General features: G+C 36.9%; 1 protein-coding gene across 33 annotated transcripts in view; it reads right to left on the minus strand.

Moving 5' to 3' along the window:
• Positions 1 to 26,221, minus strand: part of RBFOX1 (RNA binding fox-1 homolog 1) — a 1,162,974-nt gene that overhangs the window by 4,111 nt on the left and 1,132,642 nt on the right. For 23 of the 33 annotated variants that reach the window (XM_063171112.1, XM_063171116.1, XM_063171117.1 and 20 more), the window contains one exon: positions 25,811 to 25,875. The exons of 1 other annotated variant lie outside the window; for it this stretch is intronic. In XM_063171112.1, the coding sequence (XP_063027182.1) occupies positions 25,811 to 25,875 (65 nt within the window). Of the gene's footprint in view, positions 1 to 10,679; positions 10,733 to 25,810; positions 25,876 to 26,221 lie in introns of all 33 variants that reach the window. 9 more of the 33 variants (XM_063171123.1, XM_063171124.1, XM_063171122.1 and 6 more) reach the window with 1 other exon arrangement.

Here is a 26,221-nt window from a genome sequence, read left to right on the forward strand (position 1 = left end):
GAGGACAATTGTTCTATTTTATCATCATGTATTTGCTCCTCCACAAGCAGAATCTGATTAGTGGATTCTGAGCTAACCAGCTGAGGGAAAGCTGAGAAAGGAATGTTTCCATGGCATATGCAATCCTCCACCACCCACTACTGTGGGTCCTGGATGTGAGGCAGAGAAAAGGACCAAATTATCTGCACTACACATTCCCACCTACCCAGAGCCATCTTCAAGGAGGGAGCAGAAATTACCATAGACAATAAATCCTTAATTCTCCATCTCACTGAGCCAACATCTCCCAGATTATGAGGCATTCCTTTCATATGGAAATCCACAAATCACCTCCTGTGTCAACTATGCCCACTAAAGTGCTCAGCATGGAAAAGACAGCCTGAAAACCCCTGTCTCTGACTCTCTGCACAAACAGAGGGCCACACACTCAGAGAAATCAAATGCCTTCCTTCTCCAAGAATACATAACCACACATCTTGATGGAAAAAACCAAAAAGTAGAAAACAGTTCAGTAAGAACAAACTTCTAAGTGTAAAGGTGCTCATATTCAGCATTTTGAATTAGACTTTTTTTTTTTTTTTCCAGCAGGAGTACAGCATTTTCAGCAAGTGTAAGAGTATCTAAGTTCTTATAAGGCATTCTAAAGCCTGGATGTTTCACTTCAAAGTGCAGCCATCATAGCTGAATGCCTTCAGTTGTACTGCCCTGTTTGCTTAGTAAATCCAAATTCCTATGAAGGGATAACACATTAAAAATGAATGAATTTATTTAAGCACCCCAAGTTCATGAGTGTGGGCTCTGTATCTCACCCCACAGCAGTGTTTGCTTTAGATTTGGGTAGAGAAGTCTTCACTGCAATCTGAGGGATACATGAAATTCCAGGGGTAGCAGTGTGTTAGGCAATTGCTTTCCTTAAGACCTGGTCTGACACTCAGGAAAATATGTGTAAAAGGCTTGTATAAAATACATTAGTTCCTCTTCTACTTCCAAAGCATTGATGAGTAAGGGATTCAATTTATATATCAATTCTATTTAAATACTTGGTATCTAAGAACACCTGTCTTTAGAAATTACCCAACAAAGGAAATGGCCAATTCCCACTGGAAAAGGAAGGGAAGGAAAGCAGCTCACATCAGTCTATGCTGGATAAAGGACTTGGTGACTCTCTGAGCTGGAAAAGCAGTTTGAGACTTCTTTGAGCAGGTTTGACACTGATCCCACACTCTGCAGCCTCTCTGGTAGGAGGAACTTCCATAACCCTCAGCCTTGGAACCCTCTACATAAGGATGCAAACATAATTTGGGGATTTGAAATACTCAGTAAGAGAATCCCTTGTGTCTCTTTCATCTGCACTGAAGAGAAGGAGACACTGCTGCTATATGTCAATTTTTAAAGGCTGAGAATTTTGAATATCATTGTGATTTTAATTCTTCCCAGCCAAATTTCATTCTAACAGTAAGAAAGCATCTAGGAAGGGAAAACAATTAATTTAAAGGTAGACATGCTTCCTTCATGGCCTTAGTGACATGCAAGAGGATTTAATGCTTTAATGCCATGATTATTACTTTTATGTCAATGGGAATTAGTATATTTCCTTTGTTTTTCTTTTTTCCTGATTATCTGGCATCGCTGCAATTCTGAGCAAGGGCTGTCAATCTATATCTGTAAAAAATAGAATTAATTTTGGTCCAGTGGTAGGGCTGCATTTTGCCTCCATCCTGCCTCCCATTCCTGCAGGACCCTGGGCTGTGTCCCATTGCCTCTCAAAAAAATCCAGCAGGCCACCTAGGATGGCATCAAGTAGCCAAAATGCAAGGGCCTCTTGTAAGGAAGAACCAAGCCTGAACACCCAGGGCTCAGCCTGTATTAAATTATTACTGCATTTAAGCCAGCTCCTGAAGTAACTGGCAATTTACAACATTGATGCAATATATCATGTTGCTAATAATATTATTATATCAATATTCAACAGAAATCTTGACCACTGATGGGAAAATATGGATAAACATGCACATTAAGCAATTTCAAAGGATGAAAATATGACTGTTTCAACCCAGTATTGACTTCTGAGTACATTTTTATTACCCTTTTTCCAAAGCAGCAATGACTTATTGTCAGTGTTTTACATTGCTTTTTCCATCCTTGTATATAAACCATGTCTCTTTTCTTAAAATAAGAGTTGTGAAGAAATCTTAATGTAAGAACTGTGACCAAAGTTAATCCTTGCTCCTTAAAAAGAATGGTTTATATTTATATTATAATAATGCTAAAGCTTTTACTGTAATATTAACATAGAAATGTTATTGCAGAATTAGTGATGCTTATATTCTTGTTAAAACAACAAACACTTGTTTTTCTTTTACAGGATATTGAAATTCCACTTAAAAAATGTGTCCAATGTAAAAACAAAATACAATGTAAAAGGAATACTTCCAAATCTTCTGTAAAAGAAAATATATAAAATTTAACTGCACGATTTTCATTTCTGCACACTCCTGAATACACTTGACATATGTAAGCACAAACATGGATGAAAATATTTCCAAAGGGGAAAGAACACATGCTCAGATATTATCTGGGAAAAAGATGCATTGAAATTCCTCTGTGATGAATAGACTTTTTTTTTCTCCTCAGGGTGACCTCTACCTTCAGAATATGATGGTTTTATTATGATTAATAAATTTCATTTCCACAGAGGAAAGGAACAGTGTCAGCTTAAACTTAAAGCAAGTGGGTTTCTTTTTAAATGCTAATTTTTAAACACGCCCTTGCATGACACCAAATTTAGAAGCTCAGAAGGTTAGCAGAATAGATTCTGATTTCCAGGCTGAAAATAGGAAGAAGGATTTAAACTGTATTGTCACACTGCAAATCAGTAAGCTGCTTCAGTCCCACACACGCTGCTTCACTTACTCACTGCTATGCCAGCCTGCTTACTCCTCATTACAATTAGTGGCATTTAAATGCTTTGTGATCATTTACACTGCAAATTATCATTCCAGGTAAACAACTTACTGAAATTTAGGATGTGCCAATGGTGAGGTGGTGAATAAATTAATAGTCAATGCCATTCTGTGTGTATTTTACAGGATGATAAAACAAAGTATCCAAAGCAATATGCACAAATTCTTGTCTCAGAACACAGCTGATGAACAATTTTGATGCATCACTAACTAGCACAAGGTATGCTCCTCTATTTTCCACTGTATCTGGGACAAGCATTCAGGACATCATGGGAAAAAATATGTTTGCTAACATACTGACACTGGTTCTTAAAAACTGGACAAACAACTTCCTGGGAAATAAGTGAGAAAAAAACCCCAGTGTAGCCATGCTAACTTCTATAAATGTAGCCATAAGCCATCCACCAATAGATGGCATGGTCTTTACTAATGCTATGCCTTAATCTCTTCAATCATTTACAGCAGAGGGTTTCAAAATGCTAAAATACTACATAAAAGGACATTTTGTTGTTCACTGATGAAATTTTTATAAAAAGTGATTTATAAAGGGAAATGGTAGGATTTATTTTTTCAGGGCCTTGGAAAGGGAGTATCTTTCTAAATAATCAGTAGTAGGTGTTGCTGAAGTCTCTAAAAACTGGGAAAATCTGTGCCTCTGATCATAAATGCCATTTCAGGATTTTAAATTCTTTAGTAGCATGGCTGCATTTCCATACACATCTGGGACAGACAGTGAAGCTCCAATACTGGAGACATTTAGAAGCTCCTAAATAACATACACACTAACGAATAAGGAAAAATTCACCACATAAAATATGAACCGAGTTAACACACTTTCCTCAAGTGATTTGAGAAGTATAGAAGGAGAATATCCAAGAATTTGATACACTTATTTTACTTATTATTAACTGCCCTCCATTTTTCCAAATCTAATATTGCTGGAGGAACTACAGAAAATTATGAACCTGTTTAAGAGCTATAAAGAGAGGAGTTAAAACTTGCTCACTACTTCAGATCAAACTCTGACCTCAGCCATATTACAAGCAAATCCTGTGTTCCACTGGGAAGCTCATCTTTCTAACTTTTCCCCAATATCATCCACTCTCTACCCACTTTATTGCAATTGAACCATCAAGTAATAAAATTCCTTCTGAAAGGAATACAAGGAAAGCAAAGGTAACCCGGCCTTAATCCCACATAAATCCAGAAATTATTCCAATAACTAACTTGGTGCTCTTCCCCTTGGTCACAGAACTAGGATGATCCCAAGAGCAATGACACCAGCAGCACAGCTCCTCCCTGTGCACACCAGACACACACCACACTGCTGAACAGTATTTTGGGCTCAATGGGTCAAACCTGTGCAGCAGGGGTAGGTAGCCCTTTAACCTAAAATTCATCCCACTGTGGTAGGATGGTGTCTGCTTGTGGTGTTCAAAGATTGTGCAAACAATGAATTAACTTCATTTTAGATGTTAACACCAAGGACTGTGGGCATTTCAGGCACCTGATAACCAACAGGTCTCTCTCTACCTCAGAAGGCAATGGACAAAGATGTCTCTGAAGTTTTTACTTAAGATCAAGAAAACTGAAATATGCCGATAAAAACAATTTCCAGGCATTTGCCTTGATTGGAAAGGTTAAGAATGCTGAAATTCTCCTTGCCAAGTGTCGAATGCACGCTATCAAACGCTGAGGCCACTGTACAAGGCAGGTCCATCACATACTTTATTCATAGCATCCTCCTCTTCCATGACCTATAATGTGCTACAGATTTGTGATGTGGAGCAGAGAAAGAATTGGGAAGTGACAGGCAGCACAATAAAGAGTGAAACTTCAAGGTGTACTGCAGGGCTGAACTCCTGGGCACCTGCAGAGCCATAAGGGATTTTTATCACTACAATACTAACACATTCCTAGGTTTTCTCAGAGATAAGAAACTTGACCAGGGTCTACCATGGGTACAGGGCAATAATGAAAGGTTTCCATGAAAGGATGTTTATAAATGTCATTGATGAAATATTAAAAGCATTGTTTACTTTTTCCTGCAGGTTGGGGAAAAGACAAAGTAGAGAAGCCTATGCAGACTTTTCTGTAGAGATGAATTTCCAATCCTTGGCTGTTTACTTATGTATGTCACATCTCAGTTTGGCCAGTTAATTTCCTTGCTAATTGACAGGCATGTTTTGCAGAAGTTTCACTGATGCTCAGATGTGGTTTTAATTTTGCTTCTGTTTGCTAGCCTGTATCTTCTTTTAAAATTTGTGAGATGTTTGCAGCCAGCCGAAGCTGAGCTGCCATCTTCTAAAACATTTCAATGAACATGACTGGTACTGGTTAATTTGCAGAAACATAGAAGGGTAACAAACACCAGAACGGGTAACTTTCTCCTAAGCTGATGCTGGATAACTGCAAACTGGAGCAATCCTAAGCACAAATCTCTCTTAAGAGCTCTCATTTAGTTTCAGTCTTGCTGTGTGGATTCACACCAGGGTGGGAACTGAAGCTGATGCCTAGTCAAAAGTCAAACAGAATTCTATGCACTACCACCTTTCTGTGTAGCTTCTAGCCAAGAAACTTAGATTTTTTTGTAAACTTCATTTAAAAAAAGCCACTGGGAAATCTGAGGCTTGCCATCAGGTGACACCTAAACCCAACTCTATTCCAATGAAAAGAAAGCATTTCTTAGGTCTGTAAAACACTTTCTTATTACTATTGCTGTTATATTTAGGGCAATAAAGCTTGAAGACATTCTTACCAGTGCAATAATAAATATACTGGGTACATTATTTATAAAATTTTAAAGCAGTCTTTTGTGATCAGGTATAAAGTTCTGCAACCATAGCGTTGTTTTATGCGTTATTTATAGCATTGTTTTATTTATTTGCAATATGATAATCTCAAGATATTAAAACTGAATCCCTGCTCATTTAATGGACTTGTATACAGGCATCCATACACGCACACACACAAATCATCTTTCATGTGCTCTATTTTTAGCCTACCAGAGAAAAACCAATCTAATTGCTTCATTAAAAACCAGCCCAGGAGATGCACACGTGCCTACAGGCACTTGTTGAGGAGAAACACAGATTATTCACTATTTCTGTTATCAAAGGAGCTTCACATTGCAAATCCTCCATTTACAAATGACAGGACCTCAGCTTTCCTTAATCTGGTGGTGCTGTCACGTTTGAGCAGCCATGCGAACTGACCCAGAACCGCGAGCACCGGCCAGGCAAGCTGGCACACAGACACTGACAGCCAGGGCTGACAAAAAGGGACTCATCAGACCTCATCAAAGGACAACAGAGCATAATCAGAGTGTTTACTGATTTTTATCAACTGGCCCAATGGCTGAACATCTTCAGCACGCAACTACCCAGAGCAGTAAAAGCTGTGACAAATGGAATTCCGTATAAGGAACTATTTATAGCAGCAGTAAATGCAAGTTTAAACTGCCAACATAAAGGACACTTGAATTTATAGAAGAAGTTTAATTTTGTGCATTAGTGCAACATTTCCTAGTCTTTCCAGAGCAAAAACTTCACTATCTGCCATTTTTCACAGGCAACAGCAGTACAGCCTTAAATAAATACTAGAACAGAAACCATACAGATGCTCCTTCATCTTCATTTTTTATTTGATTAGCAGAAGAGCATAGCATAATAATAAAAGCCTCTCACAGAAAATGGTTATTTTTCCAGACTGCTTCATGAAATGAAGTCAAACCTATTGGCAGCAATAGTAAAAGGGAAGAACCTCTCTCAACTGAGCATATGTCTTCGCACAGTAATTCTAACAGGCTGAAGAAACACCTCTCAAGCTGCATTCTTCCAAAGAGTTTGGATTGAATTCTTTCAAATTCCATTCTAAGAGGATGATCCAATCACTGTCTCCTTCCAGACACACGAACAGGTCAATGAGATGCATGCAAATTTGTCTGGCAAAATTTTGACCAGCTGCAATTATTTATGTACCCACCCTGGCAGAGGTAGGATTGCCACAACAGGCACTGCAGCGATTCTAAGCCCTTCACCAAACATTAATTTGTTTTAAATCAGTATCTCCATATTTGCTATTGTTCAATGAATTCAATTTGTGGCAGTGTTAGTGCTGACAGGTTAATGATAGTATACAGGGAAATTGCAATGACTGGAGCAATTGCATTTGTTAAAAATGGCCAATATTCTCTTCAAATATTTCAATAGCACAAACCCCACGGTTTGCTTATTGAAGCTGCTTGCTTTTATTCAACATCTTTCCTGCAGTTATGAAGTTAAACCTTTCAAAATGTTTAATCTATTTTGGAGACTCTATCTTTCTCCAAATGGAGGTCAATAACTTCATTTATGACTGTCAACTTCTAAAGCTTTATAGAGCATTTCTTTTGCTTGCATGCAGACACACACACACAGAATTCTTCCTCCTGGGACTGATTCTGCTCAAAAATGTAAATAAATACAGTCACAATTGGACAGGTGTTATATCCACTTCCACCATACTTCATTCCAAATTCAGCTTTATAAAAACCCTTGCCTTTTTCTCTGTTATTTCAAAATCATAAACTGCAAATACACTTGGGAGAAAAATAATACCAAGCATGCATCAGCACTGGATTTTTTTTTGCTTCTACATAAAGGCTGGATAATAGTTAAAAACTGGAAGAAGAGAGAGAGAGAGATAATATAAATATAAAATAATAACCCTGTCCCATTTTTACACAAAAAACCATAAAATGTCATTTGCAGGTACATCTGAGAATGCAAAAGACACTAAAAATGCTTTTTCTTTCCAAACTACGAATTTTGATGCTACAAAATCTAAAAGAGGAAAAAGAAAAATAGATTGAGCACCGATTCGAAAAATTCACTAAGAATGCTAAAGCTGCAAAATTAACAAAGTTCTGTAGCCAACAAGTAAATAAGCCACAGGTTTATTCTGGGTCTCATTCTGATTTATCCAGAGACTGACAGGGCAGCTGTCCATTGCCCCCATCAGACAAGAACCCCAGGATTAATTCTCCCCTATGCAGCTATAGTCAGGAATTTGCTAAAGGAAGGTCCTCAGAGATCCTTGTTAAAATTCCATCATCAAACCAAGAGGAGTTTCTCATAGTTTCCCTGTCTGTGTTCTAGTTCAGATCTGCTTGCAAACCCTTTAATCATGTCTGCCAGAGAAGATCTATCCCAGAAGTGCAGAACTTCTCCTCTGAACAGTAATTATTTTTAGCCTCAGAATGCACTGGATGCAATGAAGAGTGAAATGCTTTTAAATTTCCCATGGAAGGATCCCTCTGTCAGACAGCTGAGGAGGTTTCCCTCTGTAATGTGCATTCAGGAACAGACAGAGATGCACAAATAGAAATGTGTTTATGGACACAAATTGCTCATTAACACATTTATCTAATCAAGATTACTTTATTCCCAAATAAAAACAGATACCATGTGGCTGAGGGCTAAGTATCCTCTGGCAGGAATGATGAAGGATTGAGAAGAAAAGAGTGAATATTACCAGCAGAACCACCCAAGACCTCCCATTTCCAATTGATGATCAAGTTGCAACCAAAGCTTTGCTTGTTATATATTACTACTTGAAATCCACAAACACACCCATCCTTTACAGGGAGGCAATACAAATGTACAAATACTCACATTTCAAACACTGAGCATGTTTATAAGTATCTTCACTTGATATAAACTTTATAAGCACAGTAGAATTACTGTCATTGAGCTTAGGAGCACTAAAAAAGCACTATAAAATCATACTGTAGGTGTTTTGCATGCATCTGAAAAACCACAGGAAGGTTAGTTTTGGTTCTCAAAGTATCTCTATGTTTACTCCATGTAATAAAGCATAAAACATCAGATAATCAAAATAGTTGAAAGTCAACTTACAAATCCAAAAGACCAAATTCAACTTTAGCAATTTGAATCACAGGAATACGGGCTAGAGAATTACTTTTTTATGAAACCAAAAGTCATTTAAATTCTATTACTGAAACTTAGGTATATAAGAAACAGCAGGTACAGGTTTTTCATCACCTTTCTCCTTCATACTTAGTGCAAAAAAAGTCACCTATAGTCATCTGTGATGGATGTCTTTATCAAATGCTCAAAACCATGCCTAGCAAAAATACCTTATTGTTGAATCAATTCAACATAGGTGATCAACTGGTAAACTGAAAAGTTTTAATAAGTACACATATAGATCCATTTCCTTTTATGTAAAGTTCACTGAAGGCACTTATAAATTAATCTTATATTTTATATAAATAATATATTTTTAATTGGAATTCTAAAAAAGTAATATATGGAATATCTGCAATAGTCTTGGGAACTTAAACTGTGCCTGAATTGAGAGAGAAAAATTTCTTTACTAGAACAAGAATTATTGCTTAGAAGGGTTCACTTTGCAAAACTGGACCCACAGACCCCACATCTATCTCAAAAATTCCATGTTTAAAAATTGCTAAAATAAATATTTTATTCTTACTTAGCAAAGCTTAGATTTACAAATCAGCAGCCTCCCTACCACAGCTCACTTCAATGAAGAGCTGAGCAGGAAGCTCAAGTGAAATAACCAAAGCCAAAATCCAAGTTGAGTGATATGAAGAATGTGACAAATGTTGGCTTCTCAAAACGTATTTACTTCATAATTTATAGGGCTTAGAAAAATCTATCTTAAATCGGGTTTTACTACAGAAGAACTTTTCAGATTACCACCAAAAGTGCTACATAGAGATTAGGACAATTTTAGCATATTTGGGTTCATCTATGATCATCTTTTCCATAAATAAATGTTCTCTATTTGTTTCTATGTAGATAATCATAAACAGAAATCTCATCACCTTTCATTTATTTCAGCTAATATAAAACTCTATCAGCAAACACCTCTTAATACCAACATTTGATTTCACGCTATATACCCTTTCATCCTTGAATATGAGAAGTTCTATGCACTTGATTTTTGGCACAACAGTATTTGCAGAATAAGTCCCAGCACCATTACTATTTATTTTAGCCTTTTGATTTCTTATGTAGCAACATAACACCATCCTTACCTGAATTAAGACTAAGCTTGTTCAAACTCTATTGCTTAAAAGAGAGAAAACCTCTTGACATTATTGAATATATTTATAAAATATAAATAAACCTTTTAAAAACATTGTTCATTCTTCTGTACCCATGGCTTACAACATGATAGCATATGGAGACTTTTTACTTACTAGAGAGCGATTCTCTGAGGGCACAGACCCTCTCTCCCACTATCTCATCCATAGGATAGACTTTGTGAGTGCTTTAGGGTCTGCAATACCCTCGTGGGCATCATTTTGCCCCCAACGAGTTGCAAAGAAAATTGTTACATCTATAGCACTTACAATGTCCTGCACACAACTAAGCCTTGGCTCTTCTCACCACTTCTCTTTGGTTTGACTTGTGAAAGTCACACTCCTGAAGCTTTTATCAGAAGGTTTAACACATCCTTACACACTAGGCCATGCCATAAACTGGAAACAAAACACCAAAGTCAGCAAAATAACCTAATGGCTTTTATAAGGCAGAACCTATAGGCTGAAGCTATAAATTCATTAAACTATCCCCAAGATTTACACACTATGGACTTTCCTAGGCTTTGTCTTACGATTAAATGCAGCATGTGAAAAAGGATATTGAGACCTGGATGGATGCATCAAGAAGTATCAATGATTGTTACCTGCAGAGGTGTTACAAGAAATTTCATCTGCTGCAACGAAGACGAATTGATTTCTGCAAGAGAAGATAAAATTCACAATACTGCTTGCTGACTGGGAAATGTGCTAGCTGCCAATTGACTTGATGTTTACAGATGGGGTAGGGGAAGGGTGCTTAATTTTAATGAATGTAGCAAGAAAAAGTGTTGAGTACTATAGAGTTTATAAGGATCATGAGGTAGACATGCTGGGATCTTTTAAATGAAATAATGGTGACATTTGGATATGGACTATGTACAAACTCTTGCATTGGAAGCTTCATGTTTAGTGTTACAGATATGTCAATATATTTATGAAGTCTAATAAAAATAAAACAATATATTGATATTAAAGGGCACTACTGCAAAATATGTAAAAAGCGCTTTTGAAAAAAAAATTAAATTGCAATTTACTTTGTGCTTCTGAAAGGAGGATATTGAAATTAAAATATTTTGCTTTTTCTATGTCTAATATGACTGCAATCAGAAAATTAATTTTTCTGCTATTTATTAAAAAAAATGACATAGTATATTCTCATATACTGTCATCCAAATACATAGAAAAGTCTTTTGCAGAATCTTAGGAGAATAAGCTAGAGATATAAGTAATTTAATATAAACCTTCTCTTGCAAAATTCTTTTTTAAACCAGGTAACATAAAAAGAGAAACACTAAATGCACTAGTACTTCAAAATGCAGAAAACTTCATTATGGCACAAATCCCGTTTGTCCTTTCTGAAATCTAGGCAACCAGGATTTGTGTTGGGGGAAACCACGTTGAAGGATTAACATCCAATGATTCCTTTCTTGCACACACACAGCTGCCTCGGGGTGTTTGTGTGCTGGGCAGGGTTAATGAACCCCAATGCAGAGTTAACACTCCGGTGTGGTTTCCTCCCAGCCCCTGCAGTGCCAGGCACAGCCAAAACCTGACCCTGAGCTTTGCGCAGCCTTAATGCCAGCCTAGCAGCCAGGAGCCAAAGGATGCAGGCTAAGGAGTGCCTGGGAACACAGCTCTGCAAGCTCTGGGTGCTGAGCATCCTGCTGGAAACACCATGCAGCAGCAAACGGCCTCAGGGGCAGCAAAACCTGCACGAGTGCAGCCCTAAGGCAGCAAAATCTATTTCTCTAACTTCACCTCCAGTGTATCAAGAGATTTGAAATTCTCGTTTAGAAATCTGTGAACCTTGTTACTTAGAGGTTCACATTCCAAAGGGGGGAAAAAAAAAATAAATCCAAACCAAAACAAGGGATCTGCAGTCTGTACTGCAGGGTCAGGGTTGCATAGTTCCAAAAGCAGATCATTGCCTCTGCCCTAGCAGAAATACTGACACTGGTGAGCTTAGTGATCGAATTGCACATTCTAGCATTTTCATCTGTTCATTAAGTTCAATTAACAGCTCTGCTCTTTATTTTGTCATCTGCAACAGTTTCAGGAGCTAATGAGATTTACCTAACAAGTAATGCTAAATACATGAATTAAAAAAAAAAAAAAAAAAAAACAAACAAACCAAAGAACAAAGGGGGATAAATTCTACATTATAAATACAGAGCTACTCTGTATTTTATAGGTAGCATAATTTTTCACTGTATTTACTGCTACCACCTCTGTGATAAACAGGAAAAAGTTAGATGCTTGCCTAAAAGAGCCAGTATTACCTGCTACTGTTTCACAAAAAATTCTTCTGATTCATTTCTGTGAAATTGTTAAACTGCCCTCTCATCTAAATTAAAAGATCACTTTTCCTTAAAAACTGCCTCTAAAGTGGTTACTGTGAAGTTCCTTTTGTTCCTCTCAGTTCAGAACACTGGAACATTTAGCCACAGTCTCTATTTTCAGATGCTAAAATACAGAATTATCTGCAAGAGTAATATGCTAGTACCTCCAGTAAGACCCCAGAACACTAATGCAATTTGTCCTTCAGAATGAAAAATATTATTTAAACCGTTCTGCAATCTTACTCTTTTTTAACCAAGTCTTTGCTAATTGCTGGGAACAAAACTAATTAAAAAAATTAAATAAACCCAAAGTGATACCTGTTTAAAATAACAACTACTATAAACATCTCTTGTTATACTGCTTCATAGGAAGGAAATGTTTTGCTTCTATAAAATGAATTTTACAACTCCACACATAACTTTTAAAAGAATGAAGTTACATATTGGTCAGCATAGCAACTGTGAGAATGAAAAGCCTTGAGGCTGGAGTCCAATAAACCAGTTCAATATTTTATAACTAATTAGGTGTTACTTGCAGCAATTCCTGGAAATTCTTAAGCACTTTGATGGCTTTAATGCTCTTACAGTGGCAGGATTTATTTAGCTGAATTCCATAATGTTGTTTACATAGACTCAGAGGGGAAATTGCTCATCAGAGGCATCCCAGATATCCCAGCGGATGGCTACAGCAAGGGTTAATCGTCTCTGTGTAGCTGATGGCTACAGCAAGGGTTAACCCTCTGTGTGGGCAGCCCCAGAGGCTGCAGAAGGAGCCCTTAGGAGTGAAGCTGTCTCTGTGGGGCACCAATCCCTCCTGTCCTAAAGCAGGAGGGGAGCAGAGATGCCAAGGGACAGCTCACCTTGCCCAGTCCCCTGCAAATGTGGAGTGTTCCCTTTAAAGGGCAATTCTCTGCACCAGCTCTGTCGAGCATATAAGGCTTGAAAATCTCACAAGCAAGATATGATGAAAATTCATGGTGCATTTTAGGCTGGTTTAGTGTTCCTCATCGTTGCTGCACTTTAAATGATACAAAAAGGTGCAGGAATTGTAAGCGGACCCAACTTTATTACACAATAAGCCCTGCTCAATTAAGATAGAGAATCACTTCCATAATTTAATTTGTGTATTAACAGTGAAAGTATAGGACCAAATTTTTACTGTTCACTGGTTAATACTTCAGATGTAAAAGAACGTAGATTTAGATAAAAGAAAACTTTTTTTAAAATAAAATTTTAAAAGTTTTTACTGGCTGTGAGATCAAAAAAACAAAAAAAAAAATCAAAAAACGAAACAAACATGAAAAGATAACATGATAAATACATTGACCTGAATGTTGGATATATCCAGCCTTCCAAATACTCACACCCTGGGCTCAGTGCAATGCTTTTAAGTGCAGGAGTGGCACCTTTTGGCAGTCTGAGCTCTCTGATGTCTCCCAGACAGTGTGGGGCAGGAATCTGTGCTGCTGGGACTCCAAATGGCTGGGTTCCATCCCAGCAGCTCCTTCCCAAGGGCAAACTCTGCATACCGCTGCTTCTCTCAAGCCCATAGATCAATTTTTATCTCTTCTAGCAAATTGAAAACTAACTCATTTTTTACCAGTATGGTAATAAAGATGGTTTTAAATTTTGAAAAAAAAAATGTTTAAACATTTGATATATATCCTGAATTCAAACAAGAACAGAAGGGGAAGACAACAGAAGTACTATTAAGTGATTTAGATGTGCTTTCTTCCTTTGGGGTAGTTATTGAACCTGCATCACACCATCTTCAAAGGTTTGAATATGTTGTAATTTCCTCTGCTCCATTCCCTGTAGTCCCTTTGGCAGTAACAAATGTGTGCCTCCAGGGCCCCACATCTGACAGAATCCTCTCTCTTTTGGCACCTGCTCTTTCTATCCAGCAGACCTTTTCCATTTCCAATACATTACATGCTTGCTTTCTCTCTTCTTGAAAGTGTTTGGTGAAAACATGCCATACTATAGAATAAAGATTTTATATATATTGAGGGGTTTAAATTCTTTAATCACTGGAGCCTAAGCCTTGTCCTTTCTATGGCTGTCTAATATACACAAGCACTTCTGTGAAGAAACACTTGACCCATAAGTGATCTGCCCACTTTACTAATGGAAAATTCAGAGCCTGGAAATGGAAGATAAGAAGAGATTCAGAGAATGGGTCTCAGACACTTTTTTTTTATGACTTGGGGGATGTAACTATCACGAAACACGATTCCAACCTAAGTTCATAATAAACTGCTACCCTGAGTGCTTCCTCTAAAAGTTTCCATGGAGTCATCCCACCCTGGGGAAGGAGGAGCTACTCTGTGTCTGCACCAGTCCCCACTCTGAAAAGCACCAGCTTCCCACCCCCTTTCTCTCCTGCAGTCACTGGCCCTGCTGCGCCCAGGTGTTCAGAGCCTCCAGGTGTCTGGGAATTTATAAAATTAGGTCACTAGTGGTCAAAAACCTGTGCAGGACACACGGGGCCAGTGAGTGTTCTGTGTGCTCTCTCATCTCCCTAAAATGCTGTGCGGCACTAGGACTTCTCACCAGTGTTTCACACAGCAAATGATTGAGAACAACAATTTGGCACACACCAAATTTCACCCGTGACTCCCAGAAGTTTCCAATCCCTCCTCCTCAGCACACAGAGCTTCCTTAAAATGGAATACTAGAGGTCAAAGGGGATTTTAAGAGATTAATCACACTGGCTCTAGGAAATCTGAAATGTAAAAGAAATTATAATCCACTAACATACAATGATTATTCTTCATAGACCTGAATTCCTGGGCTTTGCTGACAAACTTAAGAAAACTAGAAATAAATTTGCCTAACACAGAAGTTCAGACCCCCACCCAAAAATACAGCAACTGCTGAAAATAGTGCAGAGCCCAGAACATCAGAATTTAGGATGAAGGCAAACACAATATTGACCAGAAGTTACAGTGGGAAGGTTTAAACTATATTTAATCAGTTGACTTGTCCTGGTAGGACCACCATGGGATTGACAAACAAAGCCAGTATTTAGAACTCAGGGGTCAGAATCTCAGCTGGTAAAATTGCTGCAGCTTAACCAAAAGCACTGACTTCCCTTCCTGGAGCTGCTCCACACCATATTCCCCAAGGATCCCATGCAGCAAGGGTTTTTCCCAGCAGTTATATGTGGTACATCTGTATATTTCTCCATTATATTATTAAAGCTATTGTAGATTTCCTTCGTGCTCTAAATGTTAAGACTTTGCTGCTTTTGTGAGGACTCTGATGTTGAGGGCTTTTTCACTATGAATTTCAATATAGCTGACTGCTGGCTCCTTGAATGATTTCTGCAATATTCAAGGATGGACAAAGTTCCCCTTTATAATAATTTTATGAAGTCCTTCCCAACTATTTCTGCTGATGTCCTAAATTTAAATATCAAGGCAATCAAAGAATTTAAAGTTTTTAATATTAGCATAATAACTATAATTAGAAGGTTGATTTTGCTATTATCATGCTTTATATTCCCATTACTGTAAGATCAAAGTACATTACTGCACCCATAGCATTTGAATCAACACAAAGACAACTAAACAACTTCACAGCCATACCTATAAGATATATGGAATAAAATAAGAATAGAACTACTAATAATTCATGTGGTATCAAGCTTCAACAACACTAAGAGTAACTTGTTTGACCTGATGTGCATTAGGAAGGTTATGAGACTAATTCCTTCAATGTCAGGTTCTTGTTCTCTGCAGAATTTCTTGTTCAACCTAACCAACGATGATGCCAAGACAGGGAAGAAGATGTGGATATTTGGCTTTCACTGAGGTCCTCTGCTTTTTCCTTGAGTGATGCTTTCCCCATCACAAGACAAAGCTCCCCTACATCCATCATTCCTGACCATTTTTTTCCTGAAATTTTAAGGCAGGCCTAGGAAGCAGATAAAAGAAAACCCTGACTCAAAAGAAACAAGTGCGGCTATTTCTATAACTACTGCTGCATAGCAAACACTGAAGCTCATGAGCTCTTCCATCTGCCTGGGCTCAGCTGCCACTGCGGGAGGTGCTGTGTCCCCCTCACCTCCCCAGGTGTCCCAGGGTGTCTGAAATGGCCCCACAGCCCTGATGCAGGCAGCTCAGCCCAGCCTTTCACTGCCCTGCCACATCCATCACTCTGCATTGCTCTCAGCTACGTCCTCTTTGTGCTCAGTACAGGACATTTCTGTGTGCTGTAGCCAATGACAGGATGTCTCTACCAAAATTCAGTGCCAAAGGCAGCAGGAGAGAGAAAAGAAACAAAATCTCTCATTAAGTTTTGTCCTGCTACCAATTACACAACTTCTTGACAAGAAATAATTTCTTTTGATACCAAAAAGTACTTTTGCAATTGCAAAAAATATGAAAATAAGAAAAATAAACCCCCAGCTCATCTAGAAACCAATGGAAATGTGCATCCCCAAGCCCAGTGATATGCCTGAATTATTTCATTTACTCAGAAAGAAAAAAAAAAACAAACAACCAACCCAAAAATCTAAAGGGATTAAAAATACCTAAGGGGAAAAATGGTCAACAGAAGGTGCTTTCTCATAATTTGTATTCTTATCTTAGGCTTTCCCCAGCAGATGGGCAGGCATTTTTATTTTAGCCCTGGTAGAACTAGCTAAACAGTCCACTCAAATTCTGGAGCAGAGATTCCTTTTAGCACAGTCCAACAGTGCTGCACAGCAGATTGCAGGAATGTCCACCCTGCACTCAGGGTGGATACAATAATTCTGCCATGGCAGTGACTTGGACACAAACACCCCTTCTCTGTCCTTCCATCAGCCCTCAGGATAAAGAAAATTTCTACCAAACACATGCAACCTTCCAACTTAGTACTGTTGCAAAAAAAAGCAAACCCTTATTTTTAATATATTGCCACAATGTGGACAACTTCTTGCATCAAAACCAGTGGGAAAATCTGTAGGTCTCTCAACTTTCATATTTTAGATCTACAAATTTTATTTCCTGATTTTTTTTAATTTTTTTTTTTAATCAGTGCTATACTAATAGATTTGGGTCTAACTCGTATCACCTGCTGCATCAGTGGAATTTTCTGATGTATGATCATTCAATATATTATACCTAGTATGAAATAATTTGTTATTAATGATACAAGACACAGAGTCCAAAAATTAATATTATTCTGCTAAAGGAACATATTATTTTTAAGCAAATCTGGACATTTTAAAGTAAAACCTAAACCTAAGAGGTGAAATTCTGAATACCACACAGCATTCTGTACCAGAATTCATAACAATCTCAGTGGCAGAACTGCTCTAAAATTATTGGCCTTTTAGTGTGATTAACATAGTCTAGGCACTTAAATTAAATACTTGAGGAAGTAGTGCAGTAATTCTATTTCAGAAGTGCTCCACGTCAGCAACATAAATCAATGTCATTATGATCCAGGACTGCTAAATCAGGGCTATATTTGAAGTCGTAAATATTTACATTTGAAAAATTTGTTTATTATTGTATTTTGGACATATTGTTTATTCTCTTTAGGGCAAAGAGGATTTTTAAGTCAGCCTTGCATAAATAATTAGTATTTTATTAACTAAAATACATGAAAAATATAAATTTATTTAATTGGGGGATTTGTTCTTTTTGTATATCATGGCATTTTTAACATAATGCCTCAAAAACATACTTTATATTTATTTCTGATTTCATAGCAAATCTTACAGTTTCCTAGTAGCCACCATTTTATCAACTATAACTTTCCTAATATATAGAGGTATAATTATAAACTTCAGCAATTATGAATAAAAATTCTTTCTCTTTACATTATATAAAGTTTGGAATGACTTTACAAATTAGTTGACGGGATAATTTTTTTTTTCCTATTTTAACTAAAATACCATATACATAAAAACCTTGCCAGGATTCTTTAGGAATTCATTGAAGAACAACAAAACAAACTTTAGAAGCTGGTACTTGTTTGGTTTACACAAAGTCCTTACTTTACTTTTTTTTTTTCCCTTTTAATGCATCTTTATTAAACACCCTACAGCAATTTCCACTAAAAAATTTCTTTAGGACACCTGGATAAACATTCTATTCCTACTCCTGCAGTATTCTTACAATCTGATGTTTGCCTCAGGTGGGTTCCTAGAGCATCAGCAGCTCAACAAGCCCAAAAGAATATTTAAAAAAATCTATTTAAATACCTAATAAAATGTTTTAGGCTCCTCAGAGTTGTGAAATGCTACAGTGAAAACATGCAAGAGTGCAAATTGCTTCTCTCTTGATTAATTTCATCACCATTGTTAAAGTTTGTTCTTCTAATACCTCATCACCTTGCCAGAGCACACTGTAAATGACACTAACCCATACAGACTCTATCCATGGCATCCCAGTTTTATCAATAACATTTTATTCCTTTATCTTCTCTCTTCCTCTTGCACAGTGCTCTTAATTCCTCCGTGGTTTTAAAGCACTCAGGTTGACACCGCTTGGAGCACGTTCTAATCTGCCTCTTTGCGGTCTATCAAGGCAATGATCTGAGAGCTGAGCAGTGTGTAATTAGCCACTGACATGTCCAAAGGAGCTGTTATGGTCTATCCTGTCACAGGCAGTGACCCAATGGCCTGTAACAGTTTTGGTCTGCTGGAGCAGGAATCAATGTTTTACTAACTCCCCAACTCCGTATTTATCCACTCTGCTGGGTACAACACTACGAAATTTTAAAGTCACACTTTCTTCCAATATCCTCTAAAAGCAAAGAAGTTTTTAGGAGCCTGTAATGAGATAATTCCTACTTTAAAAATGTTGACCAGTCTTTTCCCCTCCCTCCTTTTAGACAAAAAGGTATGAAAATCCATCTAATTAATATATCCATAACAACAGTATTTACTATGAGCTTCTACATTAGATAAGGAACTCCCAAGTTACAAGTCAGGCTACATAACCAGACATAGGCTGGAGAGATAAACCAAGAGAAAATACTGAAACTAAAGATGTAAATTCAGAATAGGTGCACTGATTCTATTTTATTTCTTTTGGAACTTGGTGCACATTTAACAGTTCTCCCTATGTTCAAGAAGAACCTGGCAGCAAAAGTACTGAGCACCTTAAGCTTTGAGCACAGCAGGAAGACAGGTATGGAAATCTGGGCTTTAGTCTACCTCTACCTTCTATCCCAGTTTCCTTCATGATTTCTAGCATGGATGTCACAGAAAAAGGCAAGTCTTTCCCTGTCCATGCGGATTCCTAAAATATCCCTTGATACTGCAGTGAGTGAGAATGGAGATTAAAAGAGAAGTAGAAGCAGAGTATGAATGAAGCCGGCTCTGACATGACAAAAGTTTAATAATTGGTGTTTGCCATAATTCTGGGCAGTAGCACTAAGCTTTTTCACTACTGTATCCCCTCAGTTTTGAACTGGGTGAGGAGTTTTAGCAGTTTCCTGGATATTACATGAATAGTCAAACTACACACAGGTGAATCAAGCCTTCAATCAAGCCTTCAGAGCACCAGCAAACAGGTTAATTCCAACCAGAAGAGAAATGTATTCAAACATCAAAACAGCTTCCTAGAACTGGTAGAAGATTATGTTTTTAGGAAATGTAATTGTTTAAAATGTTTTCCTAAATATGACTCACTGAGTCTCCCCCAAAAATGTCATATCTGCAATATTTTGGAACGAGCCACACTTCAATTATTGGAAAGTACCCTATGCAACATATTTTCATTTCAGGAAATTCCTATCAAAATGTACTACATGAAAGTCCCTGCTCATGGAATTTCAAACGCTTTGATGATTTTTTTTGTCCCTATAACAGTTTCTTTATTCATATTCACCCACTTGTACTTTCTAACTCTTCACAGAAAGGTAGTGTTATGGTTACACTATGAGTCATATACTCCAGTCATCCCCAAAACTCTGAATGAACTGGGATGAAAATGGATTATGAAACACTGACATGACTCCAGTGATCCTCTAGTTTGCCAGAGATCACACAGGCATAAAGTTCTAACAGGTAGATGGCCAAACCCACTACCTCTCTGTAACAGCCAAGCCAGTAATTTGATTTTTATTTGCAATAATAGGGAATAAAGAAGTTTTAACTACCATACAGGATTGTCCAGGAAAAAAAAAAAAAAACAAAAAAACAAAAAAACAACTAGACCAATAAAGCATCACCACATCAAACCTAAGCAGAAGAAGTGTTAAATATAATCTCTGTTGCTTTTAGAAAAGCTAAGCACAACCTCTGTAGCCAGTCATGGTGCTAACTGAACTTTTTCATTGTCAGAATTTGAATAACCTACATTATGGGTTGTACAATTCCTCCTTATGGATCACCCCCCAAACTTTCCATTTAAGATTCCACTGGGATAGCAAATTACACAAATGTTGGAAGGTTCCAGATGGAAGTTGAAAAGTTACCACTATATTCTAATTTTTTTTGATCTTTCAACCTGACTCCTTTAGAAACTGAAACTGTGTAGAGAAGCTCTTTGTCCTTAATCTAAGAAGGCACAAGCATGAAATGAATGACGTACTAGATTTTAAAACATTTATGCTTCTGTAAAATTATTTAATGGAAAATTAAATTCTAGCTCAAGATGCTATTATATTTTATATGCAATCAAAACTTAATTTTTAGTATATATCTCTAGTAATCTTAAACAAGAGAAAATAATTTGAATAAAAATATAGTGATTTTCATTGTTTAATCATAAAATAGGAGATTATATAGTCCACAATATAATAAAACCCCCCCTCAGCTATAGAAGGTCACAATTTATATTTAGTGGTTTTTTACTTTTCATTCTAAATTTTCACTCTTTAATGAGCATGTTTACTATTAAATCAGACCTGTATCTATTCTATTTTAGGATAATCTGAGCACAAATATCAAGTCTTACTCTCACCTACTTGCCCAAAGAGAACTGGAAAATATATTAAAGTATTTTTGTAGACACTACTGCTTTAAAAAAACTGAATGATTCACATAGACAAGTTAAAAATGTAAACGATTAGAATAACTATTAGATATTAGAACTAAAAATATTAACCTATTACAATAACTATTAAGATTTTATCGGGAATAAGATTTAAGATCTGGAAGATACCTAACTTCCATATGAGAAAAACGTCTCTCTCAAATTTCACAAAACCCTATGTATAACCACAGAACACATAACACAAATTGATAGTGAGAGAAAAAAAAAATAAAACACATATTTCACTAGAAAGTGTTAAGTGCAAAATATTTTGGAATATGCCTTATTTTATTAAAAAAAAAAAAAAAAAAAAAGCTTCCAGTGATGAGGGAATTAATCCAGACAACAAAGAGGTCAGTGGGAATGTCCCCATAGCCTGGAGTGAGGTTGAAATTGGGTGTTTCGGAAGGGGATGGTGCTCAGAGCACCTCTGTGTGTGAGTGTGAGTGTGTGTGATGGATGGGAACGTGTGTGTATATATGGATACAGCACATCCATGTATAAACACACCTGGCCCTGCTTGGGGACAGCAAGCAGCACAGGCTGGGGCTCTGCCTCTCAGCCAGGGCTGCTCCCTCCTGCCAGGGCTCTGCTCCCTGCACTCCCAGACACGTTTTGCACAAACACCGCTGCCAACGCTCGTACGCGCCAGAAAAGGAACATTGCCCTTACTCCCATCGAAGGTGCAAGAATCAAATCATAAAACACAAAACCAATAGCCAATCAATGTGAATAAATCTGCCCATAGGCTTAATTCAAGCAAGCCATTCACTGAGCTATGTGATGGATCTGTCAAATCCAGTACAGCATTACAGACATACCAGCAACACCAAGTGAACATGCAATGACAAAATGACAATACGCCCCACTGCCATGCTCCGACTCCTTCTACCTCAGGAATACAAAACTGAAAGACCTTGCTAGTTTCTCTTACTTCAGACTTGGACAGAAATCTAACAACTTATTTAAATTTATTTTTTAAATATTCCATGAAAGATGAGAAAGAGCTGTACAAACGTTTTATTGACATTTGATTTAGTGTCTTTTGCACATCCTTACAATTATATTTTTTCCAAATATGCTCAGTTTAGAGAGTTCGCCAGGCAAGTTCCAGACTGATGAAGAATGTATTTAGACAAATAGGTTCCCTTTTAGAACTTATACTAATTGGAAAACTTATCAGAAATATTTTAAGTCTTGGCAAGTTAAACATAAATTTTTTGGATCCACTTCAGCAAAGACCTTCAAAACTGTACATGCAATTTAATATATGAGAGATCACACAATATAAGAATTGAAATCAGAATTTGTATCCAGTGATTCTATTGCTTCATAAATAAAACATAATGTACCTGTTTCTTTATTGTTTTTGTTTTGTGATCCTAAAAAGTGACTGGAGAGATGTGCCAGGCCTATCGCTGTTGTGAAATTGGGTTTAGGAGTACATGATCTGTCTTGACAAATACTTTGGGGTTTGCATCGATTGGTTTAATGGTATTTCCTTGCCACCTGATTCTCCCCTGTATATCTGTTCCTTGCTATTTCCAGCAACATTTCCAACTGTGACAAGCAAGGATGCCATTGCATTTCTTCAAACAGAGCCCTCTCACACTGATCATTATCAATTGACTTGGTCTATCGATTCTGCAGTCCCAAATCTTTCTGTTAACCTTTATTTTTAATTTACCAAAACATGTCTCCACTCTAAAGATTTCCTCTTTCCAGCTCCTGAATTAAGAAGCTTTTCAAATATGGAACACTGCAATTTATAATGGATATGAGTGGTGAACAAGAAAAATAAAGCTTTCCTTATTTTTAAAATTAGTATGAAGTAGTATTTCCATTATTTGTCACTGCTTCAGTGGTACTCAGTTTCTTTGGGCATCATTTTTTATACAAGCAGTAAGTGCAATTCATGTGTCATTAAATTAATAGGGGCTCATATGAACACTAAATAAGTGTATAAGGAGATGTGGAATCTTCAGTGTTGTGAGAGGAGAGCAGATGATAATTACACTAAGAAGAGCAGATACAAGCAATAGTACTGAAGTATACTTCAGCACCTTCAACATTAATAATTTAACAAAAGAAGCTACATTAAGTTAATTTTAAAATGAGCAAAAAGTTAATCCAATTAAACAAACTGTAGTTGTGAATAATCAGAGGTATCCAGATTTGCACATAGTTTCCCACATGCAAAGAAATGTTTGAGCAGATTATTTGTTTGGTTCTTGATGCTAGTTTGGGAATTCTCTCATAAAGAAATTCAGTTATGAGATTTGTAATTAAGACAAGAAACCATATTCATTTGGGGGAAGCAGATCGAAGATGAGGGTTAACCGCATTTAAAAAGAAAAATAAATTCAAAAAATCCAAAAGATATAAAATTCATTTAAGATATCTAAAATTATACAAGCAAAGACAGGTTATTGCAATTCTAATTATACACAAAGTGTATCTGAAAATTAGACAATTTTTTTCAAAAAAATAATTAAGGATTGTAGCAACTGCATTACTACTGAAGCCTTCTCCAGCTTTCTTTACAGCATTTAAGAGCACTATCTTCCTGAACAAATCCTTTACCTTTCTGGCAGCATAACTCTTTGTGATGTTGACTCTCTGCCCATAGCAGAACATGTGACCAACTGATATTTTACCTTTCAGCCTTTCATCTGCTTTATGAGAAGGTAACATCAATTAATAATTAAAGCATTTAAAATTCAGCTTGATATTGTTCAGTTTCTCTGTGTAATGCATAGGTTTAATTAATAGAAATAAACAGCCTATTAAATGATCCAGGGACACCTGAGAGATAGCTGGCAAAACCTGGCTCACCACAGGAGGTTATTTAGAATTTTGTCCTTTGTGTTTAGTCGGTTTTTAGAAGCAGGAGTTGTTTTGCATTACAGAAAAGCTCACATAAAAACCCTAGAGCTGCAACATGCTAACAAACCTTTGTGGAAATGAAATGAAACTACTGAGGAGCATTTCACCTGTGCAGGTTCCGCTAAGTAGAAATAGAACATTGCCAACAAAGTGCACACAGCACAGATCTAGTTGATATCACTGACCCAAAATCAATAAAAGGTAGCTTGCTTACCTGTCTGACACAGCATGCCTCAGCCATACATGCAAATTACTTTATTCACATAACTTTAAAAAAATATATCTTCATTACCCAGAATAAGCACTTGAAAGGCAAATATGCATGCATAGCATTGTAACATTCATACCATGGGACTTGGTTCTAAAAATACAGAATCCATGAACAGCGCTTCAATCTAAGAAATTGTGCACTAGAATTTCTTAATCTCTGATTTCTTTAAGAAACAGAAGCATTTGTAACACTGTCTAATTTAGCATTTAAAGAATTTTTTCAAAATGCATATAAGGCTTGAGAAATTGTTTCCATGATTCCAAGTGAAAATTTTCTTGTATCAGGTATTGAGAAGTGTGACCTTACTTCTCACTGCCATCATGAAGCAAATTATTTGTGTGTCTCTGGCACCTAATACACCCTCCCTTTACAAGGGAACACTCCTCTAGAACTTGAAAAATATTAAAGGTAGAATAGATTTTAAGGGTCCAGTTTATGAGGAAAATGTAGGAAAATCCTCCTTCTCATTATAAAATCATTTCCACACATGGTAAAGACTTAATTTTATGCAATTTGATAAAATCCTGTATCTACTGAAGTCAACAGCAATTTACAAATTGACTTCTAAGAGATTCCAACATCCATCTTCCAAGAAGACACACTAATATATGTGACATTACTGTTAGTTATAAAAGTTAAGCCTTTGAATGTGCAGATTTTAATAATCATCCATCCCTGATATTGCTTCCACCAAATGTGGCTTACATTTTGAGGATGAAAATATAGAGCAAAAGAAAAATTTTTTTCTTTTTTTTTTTTTTTTCAAGTCTTGAAAAAAATCAAATGCCTGGGAAAAAAGCAAATGGAAAAAATTTCTATTTTTCACTGGATAGTTCAAGCTTAGACACAGTTCATTCTCAATTTCCACTGACAAAAACAATGTCAATGACAATTGAGGGCACTCAATAGGTTCAAGGCTCTAAATCAACTGAAATAATACTCCTAAGACAAATAATGATCCTTTGTAGTAGACCATCATGAATCTGTACATTTATTTATCTGCATTGTACAAGGGTCACGGACGTTAACTGGATGATCTACAGCTTGGGAATGTGCACATCTCATGCCTGATTCTCAATTAGAGGCCTAAAGTCTCTCAATTTATGGCTATTCATGGATTATAATAAAACAGCCTGCTTTAGAGATCACAATTATCTGCAGAGCAACAAGACAGTTATGAGACTTCAACAAGGCAAATTTATAGAATCAACTTTGACTTCCACTGGTCCGATATTAGTGAGCAGGAAAGGAGCTCTTACCTGTCACTGTAGGCAGCTGCAGTGGCAGTGGCAGGCTGGGCATACCGGTAGGCAGCATAACCACCCTGAAACACAAACTCACGCTCTAACTGCATTGCCATGGCACCTTCCAGCACATTTTGCAACATTTGACAACGATTGAAAGAGTACAGTCATGCTGCAGTTCGGTTAAATGCATAGGGAATACCGCAGTGAAATGGTAAGGAAAATTTTTTGGGTGAATCGTGAAGCAAAATGGAGCACCACAAAATTTTTTTAAGTTTTGTCCCAGAGATCAGGAGAAAGCAATGAACTCTATTGATCAGTGTGAACTTTTTTATAAGACATTACTGGATTCTTCTCCAAGTTTTTAAGCAGCAATTTTTCGTATGAACAAAGTGTATGTATTTTCACAAAGCTGTGCTAAACTTA

The sequence above is a fragment of the Melospiza melodia genome, chromosome 18 (assembly GCF_035770615.1).
Source record: "Melospiza melodia melodia isolate bMelMel2 chromosome 18, bMelMel2.pri, whole genome shotgun sequence".
In the NCBI taxonomy this organism is placed as follows: Eukaryota; Metazoa; Chordata; class Aves; order Passeriformes; family Passerellidae; genus Melospiza; species Melospiza melodia.